Source organism: Carassius carassius, chromosome 25, assembly GCF_963082965.1.
Source record: "Carassius carassius chromosome 25, fCarCar2.1, whole genome shotgun sequence".
Taxonomy (NCBI): domain Eukaryota; kingdom Metazoa; phylum Chordata; class Actinopteri; order Cypriniformes; family Cyprinidae; genus Carassius; species Carassius carassius.
The window spans coordinates 583,109-594,764 of record NC_081779.1 but is presented as its reverse complement, the minus strand read 5'-3'; the positions used below and the strand labels follow the sequence as shown (position 1 = coordinate 594,764).

The 11,656-nt window shown below is 40.7% G+C and overlaps 1 protein-coding gene across 1 annotated transcript in view; it reads right to left on the bottom strand.

Moving 5' to 3' along the window:
* LOC132103868 (uncharacterized) overlaps window positions 1-11,656 on the bottom strand; it is an 83,697-nt gene that overhangs the window by 1,438 nt on the left and 70,603 nt on the right. The window contains exon 4 of the mRNA XM_059508935.1: window positions 1,874-2,122. Coding sequence (XP_059364918.1) covers window positions 1,874-2,122 — 249 coding nt within the window. The remainder of the gene's footprint in view (window positions 1-1,873; window positions 2,123-11,656) is intronic.

The following is an 11,656-nucleotide window of genomic DNA, read 5'->3' as shown; positions in this document are numbered from 1 at the left end:
TTAATAAACATAAATGACACTGACCGCTGTGATAAACCAGACAAAACAGCAGCAGAAGAAGATTGAAGCGTCTGAACCTGATGAGAATAAGAGACAGATACAGACACACATCACAAACACATTAATACAGACAGAAAATACTGATCTGAGATCAAACACTACACAACTCACACAATACAGTCAACCGCTTTCATAATTCTATTTAAAGATTTACCAAACATGGGTCTCATAAGAAACATCAAACTATAATCTGAATCTCTGTTTTATAAACTTGTATATGTTTTATAGATGTTCAGTGTAATCCTCAAACACAAATCTCCAGTTCAGTAACCTGCTAGCAACAAATCATTTGATTACAATCAGTAAACAGTGAAGAATTACATTAATAATCCACTAATAAAAATCATCATCATAATGATAAACATACATATCCTTAGCATTATTAGCAGATTAGCAGGCATCTCTTTTCCCCAAATAACACAACTATTGGTATAATAACACAAAAACACACAAGCTTTATATGCAAAAGGATAAAAACTTACATTGTAAATGTTCTGCATGAGCTTTATATTCTGTCTAAATTTCATAAACCACAAAACGTTTAGAGATTGAAATAAAAACGAAAGTGAAAGTATAATTCACACACAGCTGAAAGCTTTCAGAGAGTTTGGTTGAGTCTCAAGGTGTTTATTGTCCTCTGCTGGTTATTAACAGAACATTAGTTTTATTGTGAAGGAATCTCTTGTCTCTCTGACAGCTCCATGATGTTGTGAATCTGATCTCAGATCAGCAGTTAGAGCTGCACGAGTCACGTGACTGATCTCAAACATCCAGACTAGTCCTGGACTAAAGTGTAATTCTGAGCTGAAAGAAACTTGCACTGAACTGATCTTAAAATATATCAGTGCCTTTGATTTGTCTCAGAAAGTACACCAGTAATGTTTTTTCCTGAGGCACGTTTATAAAAATGACTTAAATGTCTTTACTGAACTATGACACAAAGAAAAGTAACAGACAACAGAAGCAAGAAAAAACTCTGAAGATGTTTCAAATGGAAAGAAACTTTGTGTGTCCTCTTCCTCACATTGACACATATTTCAACAGATGTGTTATAGAAATACATAGAAATACATAGAAATGACAGAACAATCAGGAGATGAGTTACTCTGTTATACTGTGAGGATCATATTCATATTCTGCTGATCTCAGAGTGAACGATCAGTGCTAATCAACATGAAGATGATCATCTTTATCTCTGATGATCTCAGATAATACTAACTGCTTTCTACTAGACTTCATCTCTTAATAATGTCAGCTCACACATCATATATTTTAACCACACATATCTCCCCAGCAGCTGTTATATGTGACAGAGTCGTCTTGGCACTGAAGACACATCACAAGTAACCAGTGGATCTCAGGTGTTCAGTGAAGATCATTATAGTTTCTCCAGTTCCTGTGTCTCTTCTGCTGGAAGCTGTGTGTGATCTCTGTGCTGACGTCTCCATATGATGACAGAAATCACAATCACAGCCAGAATCAGCAAACACACGACAACTGACACAATCCAGTTCTCTACAGAAGGAAGAGAGGAAGATGGGAAGAGAGCATTTATTTTTAATTATTTTTTTTCCATTGCTTGATGATTTTGTTAAGCTCTCAATGTCTGTGTAACTTACTGTGTTGTCCAGTGTCATTCGTTTGGTCTATATCTGTGTTTTTGTGTTTTTCCGGTGATTCTGTACCAGATGCTGAAAAGCAAGTCACACAGTTTAATATCAATATTTCTGTTAATGTTGAGATCATGATGAATAAACCTCAGCTGTCCAAATGCTTTATAAATAATATTTCCTCATATCTGAGTTTCTCTCACCTGTGATTGTGACTGTGATCAAGATTTCTCCTTCAGTGTCCAGAACTCTGTATGTTCCTGCATCACTGTCCAGAAATGATTTAATGATCAGGTTTATATCAGTATCATCATTCATTCGGTCGCTCTGAACCCCGTGATCTCTCGTCCAAACCTCCTTCCACTCTCCACTAGAGTTTGTCTTCACTTTATCAGCATTAAACACCAGAACAGACATCTTTAGCTCCTCGCCTGTTTTCACAGAAATCTCATCTGAGGAGAAACAGAAAGACATTAATCATTATTATAATGCTGTCAATCAATCAAGACCATAAACACAGATTTATGATTGGTGACCAAATGTAATCATTTAAAGAAGCAGATGCTGATGTTTGATCAGTTTAGTCTTCACCATGAATATGAAGATGGTACGTCCACTGCTTTGGTCGCTCCAGCTCTGTCTGATCATTATTTGGCTTCAGCTCTGTCTGATCATTATTTGGCTTCAGCTCTGTCTGATCATTATTGTAATAGATTCTCAAAGTGTATTTCCCAGCGTCACTGAAGATCAGATTCTTGATGATGACATCACAGTTTCCTTCTTTAAACACTCGTCCTCTACATTCTTCAGTCTCACACACATCTATGTCTCTTGACTCACTGAATAAATCAATGTGAACAATATTACTGTCCTCATGTTCACATCTGAGTGTGATGTTTCCTCTCTTTTCTCCTGACACAGGTTTATATGTGTTTCCTGAAAATACAGACAATAAATATTAAATCAATACAAAGTATCAATACTGAAAAATAAATGTGGTGTTTATCTATTCTCCATAATAAAGCTCATCACTAAATATTCTATAGCTATTAATTTATATAATACCTTTTTAGCCAACTGGATTTTCTTTGCTCAAGATATTTCATAACACATTCAAGTTGCTTTATCAACTGTGAACTGATGGAGGAGTTTCTCTAATATTTCAGATCAGAAATGAATGTAAATATTAAGGATGTTCATTGCTCATCAGAAACATGATCTATTGTGTCTTTGTGCTCTTCATCTAGACTCTCAACCTCAGGTTACTTCATCGTCTCTACATGAAATAAAATCATTAAATGCTCGATCTCAAGCACTAATGACTAATGAGATCTGCTTCATGAATGAACAGAAAACAGCAGCTTCAGTCAGAATCTAAATCTGACACTGAACACCAAGAATAAATAGAGTTTATGAACATAAATGACACTGACCGCTGTGATAAACCAGACAAAACAGCAGCAGAAGAAGATTGAAGCGTCTGAACCTGATGAGAATAAGAGACAGATACAGACACACATCACAAACACATTAATACAGACAGAAAATACTGATCTGAGATCAAACACTACACAACTCACACAATACACAGACTACAAACATTATCAGTGTGTGTGTGTGTGTCTTAATCATCTGAGATCTGAGTCAACATGATGGACACAAACAGACACAGAGTAACCAAACAATCCTCACAATCAACATAGAAATAATTTGAATTGAGTGATCAATGTAGAACATTAATAAATACATTAATAACCACACTAGTAAAAAACATCATCATAATCTTTGTTCATCAGAATAAAGCTAAACATGTTCACTCATTTCCTAAGCGTTAGCATCATTAGCATGTTAGCAGGCAAGCCTTTCTTACAAATAGACACAACGACTGGTATAACAACACAAAACATACAAGCTTTATATTTAAAAGGATAAAAAAAAACCTTACATTGTAAAAGTTCTGCGTGAGTGTTACATTCGTGATGTTTAAATTTAGTAAACCACTGGGCGTTTACCGGAACATGACTGGAAACGAAACCGAATGTTATGGAAGCATATGGGTAGCAATATTCAATTTGTAATGTAATATGCAAAATGACAATGCAATATTTAAAATGGCAATGCATTTCTGTATTTACATTTACATTTTCCAATACATTTGTGCAACGTTTGGTGCAAAATGAAAATGAAAATTAAATTACATAATTTTGATTTGCCATTTCATAGACCAGTTTTAATATGTAAAATGAATACTAATTTTAACGCTTTATAAGTTGCAAAATTAAAATGAAAATGTATTACAGAAATGATTAGATATGTATAACATGTTCAAGCAAAAACTGTGGCAAAATGATCATTTAAATGCTATTTTTCTTAAATGCATTAACACTCACAGTCAAGACACTTCGATTGCATTTTCATTCAGTGTCCCGCAATGAATGTAGCAAAATTCAATGTGCACATTGAAAATGCATTCTGAGCCGATCACGTGTCCGCCCCCTCGCGCCATGTCAATCACTGCGTGAACAAGGCGGGGCTTATAGAAGGTCAGAGACTCAAATCTCAAGAAGAGGATTCAAGTGAGAGAACATATACAAGACAGTTGGTCCGTGTACGTTTTGATCATTTCGGTTTATGGCTTCAATATTTCATTCGCACTTGTGGGCGGAGCTGAAGCGCTCCTTTCATCTGATTGGTCGAATCGCTCCACCTTCAGCTCGGTCTTTTCATTCTTTCAGGCAGAATAAGAGTCAGTGCGAGTGAAGCCCTTTAATGTCTGAAACCACCACTCACTGTTAATTAGCATAATATTTGAATCAGATGAAGCTGGCCACATAATTCGTGCTGCTGCGACTTGCAAGAGACCACGTTAAATTATTTCTAGGTTATAGTTTTGTATAAATATTGTCCCACTGATAAAAAAATCAGTGCAAATAGTTCTGTCTCCTTGGATAACAGTGAAGTGGAAATAAATGTAAATAAATTTTTACAATTATTTATTAATGTCACACACACATACCTAGTGCCTTATGACTTAAAAGATAAGAGTGGTAAATGTTACAGACATGGAACTGTTCAGTCTATTATTGATTGCGTTTGACACCATAGATCATGACATACTCATAGATCGATTACAAAACTAGACAGGTATTCAAGGGCAGGCTTTAAGATGGTTTAGATCCTACCTGTCCGATCGCTACCATTTTGTTTACTTAAATGGGGTGTCATCTCATTTATCATCAGTAAAATATGAAGTGCCACAAGGATGCGTCCTAGGTCCCCTTCTATTTTCAATATACATGTTGCCCCTTGGTAATATTATTAGAAAATACGGAATTAGCTTCCACTGTTATGCTGATGATACTCAGCTATATATCTCAACGAGACCAGATGAAACTTCCCAATTATCTAAGCTGACAGAGTGTGTTAAAAATGTAAAAGACTGGATGACAAATAATTTTCTCCAAATAAATTCGGATAAGACAGAGATATTAATTATTGGACCAAAAAACACTACACAGAATCTTGTAGATTACAATCTGCAACTAGACGGATGTACTGTTACTTCCTCTACAGTCAAAAATCTGGGTGTTATATTAGACAGCAACTTGTCTTTTGAAAATCATATTTCCAATGTTACAAAAACTGCATTCTTCCATCTTAGAAACATTGCCAAGCTACGAAACATGTTATCTGTTTCTGATGCAGAAAAGCTAGTTCATGCATTCATGACCTCTAGACCAGTGGTTTTCAAACTTTTTCAAGAGCGACCCTTTTTTTTTTTTTTTTTATGCGACCCATAGGCTTATTCTTAAGCCAAGCATAATAATAACAATAACAACCGCTTTTGATGATGCACGTGCACTGGATGATCATTGACGCGATTGCAATGCAAAGTTGATTCTGCACTAATTTGATCTAGCTATGGGATGCTCATTAACCTGATAACCATTAAACATCATAAGAATTTTATATTAAGGAGAATTTTCATTGAAAAGCCTACTATCGTTTGCTGCATGCTTAAAAAATACACAAAACATATTCCACAACAAATCCTTTAGATGTTGTAACGAGTGGAAATAAGTGCGGCCCCTTTAAGAGCTGCGCGCTCCCTGTAAAACGGTCTGCACTCTGTATGATAATACATACAACCGCGACTCGAATCCCCCATGTATGCGGGTAATTTCTGTTTGGAAATCATTTTGTTTTACTCTTGTTTGTTTGTTTTGGTAACGCTGTGGACGGTGGAACATGGGACGGACAGTTGCCCGAGTTCGATTGGAGAAATAAAACGCGAGTCTTTGTTAAATGTCAATCGCCTCCGTGAGTCTGTCTGGCCTAATAACTTTGTGAGCTATCCATATATTTTTTTCCTCCTCCTGACACAACGCGTTACAAGTGGCGCCCGAACATTTTATCTCTGCCCTTGGATCTAAAGCGAGGTTTTACACGGATGATGAGGCGGTTTGTGAAGGACGACGCCGGAATGTTTTGATCCTCCAGGCGGACATGTGGGAGTTTACATGAGGCTAATTTCACTGCGTATAGAGTGAACGGCCCGAGTTGCCTGACGGCGCTGTAGCGGACATTTTGCGTTGCTGACGCAGAGGATATTTGTTCACATTCAGGAGGATTTAAGTCGTCATAGATGCAATCTTCGTGAATCTGATCAACTGTTAGTGAACTTTGACGGTTTCAGGGATTCTGGCCTGGTTGCTACGTTAATTTGAGTTCATTTGCTGGAACTGAATGTTGAATGGAACTGGTTGAATTGAACTTGAGGATTTTTTTTTTTTGCACTGGATTTTTCCTGAACTTCTACTAGGCTATATTTTGATTTGTCGTTGCTCGCACTGTGTTGCCACGAGAAAAAAAAAAGAACGACATAAGAAAACAATTAATGGACTCTGTGATTGTGGTTTGGTGATATTGAACTTGTCACTGGTATTGTAAAAAAAAAAAAAAAAAAAATTATTGTACAAATGCTGAATTTATTGTTATATGGTTAACTTTTTTTTCTTTTCAAAGGTTATCCAATTGTTTATTCCATTTGTTTTGCTTGATTATACAGTAAATTAGTGCAAGTGGAATTGTTTGTTAAATTATATTATGCCAATTCATTGTTTTGAATTTCATATTGACAAACTGATTTTGATACTATGGCCAGACGTGTTGATGACGAGACTGATTTATTTGACCAATCTGCATGCTTTGAGTGTCCTCCCAGACGGAGAGTGCCGGAGTCGGGCGAGCGCCTGGAGAAACAGGTTGAGTTGTTGAAGGAGGAAGTGGAAATGCTGCGGAGGTGCCTGAGAGAGTCTCTTGATCTACAGAGAGGTATTATTGACCGTTGCACAGAAAACTTTCAAGTACCTGCTTCATACCAATTGCCTTCTCAGGTCAGGCCTGTTGCTTCGTCCACTCCACATGCTCAAGCACCAACTAATCAAATAAAGGGGGTTCGGTCCTTTGGAGTGGAAATGAATGCCAGAACCGAAAATGCGCTTGGACTGGCTGAAAGTTCACTTGATTTGAATAATGCAACCAGAACTTTGGCCTCCGTCTTGCATCAATCGAGACTGGAACCCCCAGTATTTGGAAATGATGGAAAAATTCTACCTGATGACTGGCTTATTCTTGTGGAGGCCTATAGAACTTCTTTGGGTGTCAGCGATGCTCAGATTTTGCTTGAATTACCACGTTTCTTAGCTAAAGAGCCCAGGAAGTGGTTTACAGTACTGAGTTCACATGTCACATCCTGGACACAGTTCTGCACCCTGTTCAAGACTGTGTTTCTTCCAGCGGATAACCAAGAGCGTGTCTGGAGAGGTATTCTTGACCGTGTACAAGCTCAAGGAGAACCATTTCCAACGTTTGTAGCACACTTGTTATCTGAATTCAAGAAACTAAAGTCTCCACCACCAGAACAAGAGCAGATTGATCTTATCTGCAAGCATGCGCTTGAGCGCTACAGAGTTGCGTTGTATGGTGCACGAATTACTTCAGTCATCGACCTCTTGATGTGTGCCCACGAGCTGCATTCCGCTCTCGGCCCTGACAGCCGTGATGAACCAGTATTGCAGAAAAGCAAACCCAGACGAGAGACTTATTGTTTCAAATGTTCTGCGCCTGGTTTTACCTCGAGAAACTGTCCGAACTGTAACTTTGCCCAACAGACTGTGCCTTTTCCAGCCGCTGACATACAGACAAGTCCAGTTTCGAATGAGCCATGGGACCCTGAGGAGGATACTAAAGCCATGCCATACGAAGACAGGGAGGAGAAAAAAGCAAAATTCTGTTCGGCAGAAGGTAAACTTCAGAGGGGGGAGGACGTTTCACCGAGGCAATCCTCCCTCCAGAAGATAAATGTGCCTCACCCTAGTCTTAAGTCCTCGCCTGAGCCGCTTGTCATTGGACATGTGGAGGACCGTGCTTCTCCTTCATTTTGGAATACACCATTTATTGTTAAGGTCAATTTCTGTCATAAGGCCACCGACGCGGCACTGGACACCGGTGCCTCACTTTCAGCAGTTCGTACAAATATGATTTCGGATGTCTTGCAACATTCTCAGAAGGTTCAACCTTGGATTTTTCCCCCAATTCAGCTTGCCAACAGTGCTGCTTGCACTCCGACTGGTGTTGTCTGGTTAAACATTGGCCTCCAGGGAAAAAAATTCTACCATTGATTTGTCATTATCCCTGATCTTTCCTCTCCGCTCATCTTAGGGATGGATTTTATGCTGCGAGCTTCAGTCAGCATTCACATCCCATCAAGGACGGTGACCCTGGGTGAATCTACACCCCAAGAGGTTTTGAGTGAGTGGTTGGAGGCACCTGAACTTGGAAGCTTAATGTTTCTAAATGTCCGCCAGTCTGCCTTGGATGAGAAAGTTGAGAGAGCTTGTCTGAAAAGGGAAGAAAAAGGGAAATTGTTGGACCTTCTAAAATACTTTTGGAGCCTGTTTGATGGACACCTGGGGCACACTTCATTGGGGAAGCACGTAATCAACACTGGTGAAGCAAAACCAGTTCACCTTCCGCCATACCGGAGCTCACCAGCCAAGAAAAAAATAATTGAAGATCAGATTCAGATGATGCTGGATGAAGACATCATCGAACCATCTTCCAGTCCATGGGCTGCACCCGTGGTAATTGTCAAGAAGCCATATGGAGACCACAGGTTTTGTGTTGACTACAGAGGCCTTAATCACCTGACACTTAAGGATTCATACCCACTTCCCAGAGTCGACGAATCATTGGATTTCCTGGCTTGTGGAAAATTTCTTACTACTTTGGATTTGGCTCGGGGGTACTGGCAGGTGTCGGTAGAGGAAAAGTCAAGGCCAAAGACAGCATTCGCATCACACTGTGGCCTTTTCCAATTCAAAGTCCTTCCTTTTGGGCTTAGTAACGCCCCGGCCACGTTTCAGAGAGTAATGAACAATGTCCTTGCTGGATTGGTTTACAAGTGCTGTGCAGTGTACTTGGATGATATTGTCGTTGTATCCCCAACCTTTGAGCAACACTTGGAAGACCTCCGGGAAGTCCTTTCTAGGCTTGAGTCAGCTGGTCTTACTCTCAAGCTAGATAAGTGTCAGTTCTGCTTGAGTGAACTCATCTTCCTGGGATACAGGGTCACGCCGGATGGTATTTCTCCTGATCCAAGGAAGGTGGAAGCGGTCACAGAGTTCAGGACACCGACGGATGTGAAACAAGTGAGAGGATTTCTCGGCCTCACAAGCTACTACAGGCGATTCATTCCAAGTTATGCACAAAAAGCTGAGTCGCTTTTTAAACTCACCAGAAAGGAAATTCCGTTCAACTGGGACGACGGTTGTCAGGCTTCGATGGATTACTTGAAAAACTGCCTTACGTCTGAACCCATTCTGTGCCTCCCGGACTTTTCACGTCCATTCTTCATCCACACTGATGCTTGTGACTTGGGCCTTGGTGCGGCCTTGATGCAGAAGGATGACGTGGGGCGAGATGTAGTGGTAGCTTTCGCGAGCAGGACGTTGCACAAAGCGGAAAGACCGTACTCAACACCTGAGAAAGAGTGCTTGGGAGTTGTTTTGGGCTCTGGAACATTTCAGACCTTACATCGAGGGCCTTCATGTAACCATTTATACTGATCACAACAGCCTGAGGTGGCTGATGAACTGACCCAACCCCTCTGGACTGGCGAGATGGTCCTTGCGCCTACAGGATTTTGATTTTAACATCGTCCACAGGCCGGGGGTTCAGAATAAAGTTCCAGACGCTCTATCACGCAACCCACTACCTCATTATGAGGGCCCTATTGACATTCTTCCTCCACATGCGGTGATAGCTGGGATGGATCTGCGCAGTCTCTCCTCAGTCCCGATAACTGACAGATCGCAGTTGACGCAGTTACAAAGGGGTGACCCAGTGGTTGGCAGTCTTCTTCGAAACCTTGAAGAGGGCGGTACAGAACGAAGAACATGTCATTCATGATGGTCTGCTTTATTTCAAGGACCCTAAGATAACCTGCAGTCTCCATCCAATGAAACAGCTTAAGTTATATGTCCCAACAGTAATTCGACCAACTGTACTTCGATATTATCACGACCATCCTACAGCTGGCCACCTGGGTGTGACAAAAACGTTGGCCAGGCTGAAACAGAGGTTCTTTTGGCCCAAGATGGTCACAGATGTGAAAAGATACGTTATATCGTGTCCTGTGTGCCAGTTGACGAAGCCGAGCCAAAGAAAACCAGCAGGGCTGATGGTTCCGATTAAACCTATGAAACCCTGGGAATACACAGGAGTGGATTTTGTGGGTCCGCTTCCTCGTACTCAGAGTGGAAATGAACATCTAATCGTCTTCATTGACTACTTTTCAAAATGGGTGGAAGTGAGTGCAGTGCGGTCAGCGACAGCTCAAGTGGCAGTGAGTAAGTTTCTGAGTGAGATATTTGCTCGACATGGTGCGCCAACCTACCTCATATCAGATCGTGGGACCCCATTTGTGAGCAATCTTTTTGAGCATGTGGTTGCTGCCCTTGGCACTGAACACCGGCTGACAACGGCATACCACCCACAAACGAACGCCACTGAGAGGGTAAACCGCACACTTAAAACTGCCATACGTGCATACGTGGAGGACAAGCACACTTCGTGGGATAAATATCTTCCACAAATCTGTTTTGCCCTTCGAACTGCTTGCCATGAGAGCACAGGTCAATCCCCAGCAATGTTGTTATATGGCCGTGAGTTGGACACACCGCTTGATTTGATAACACAACCAAATTCTGTGGGAGTAAATGAGCCTGAGGTACCCTATCCTGAGAATTTGAGATCTTCCCTGAAGGATGCTCACGATCATGCCAGAGCTGCTCTAAGTGCAAGCCATACAAAAAAAGAAGCGTTACTATGACAAGAAGCGACGTACAATTTCCTATGCTGTGGATGACTTGGTCAGAGTTAAGACACACCCCAAATCTGATGCTGGTGCAAACTTTACTGCCAAGTTGGCCCCAGTTTATGACGGACCATTTCGTGTTTCTAAGAAACTGTCAAGTGTCAATTACAGACTTTCGAACGTGGATACTGGAGAAGATGCTGGCGTGTTTCATGTAGTGAATCTACTGCCTTTTCATTCATGGGAAACGGCCATGCCCACAATCAGTTCCTATGTTGATGTTGAGATGTCACTACCTTTGGATGAGGACTTTGATTCTCAAACAGACAGAGAAGAATCTGTTAATGTTAACCAGGGGGTTGGTACTGTCTACTCAAACAAACCTTTGAATCGACACTCAGAAGAAAGTTCGGTGGAACATTGTGCTGGACACTCACTTGACTTTGCTCCTGACAGTGTTGACGGAGGTACTGTTTCTGACTCTCATGACTTGACATCTGACAAAGTTACTGTCGGACCGGCAAATCATGGTCTGAGTCGTTATGGACTGAGACAGAGAAGAGTCCCTAGAATTACTTCTGACTGGTCGGTGAATAAGTGGACTAAC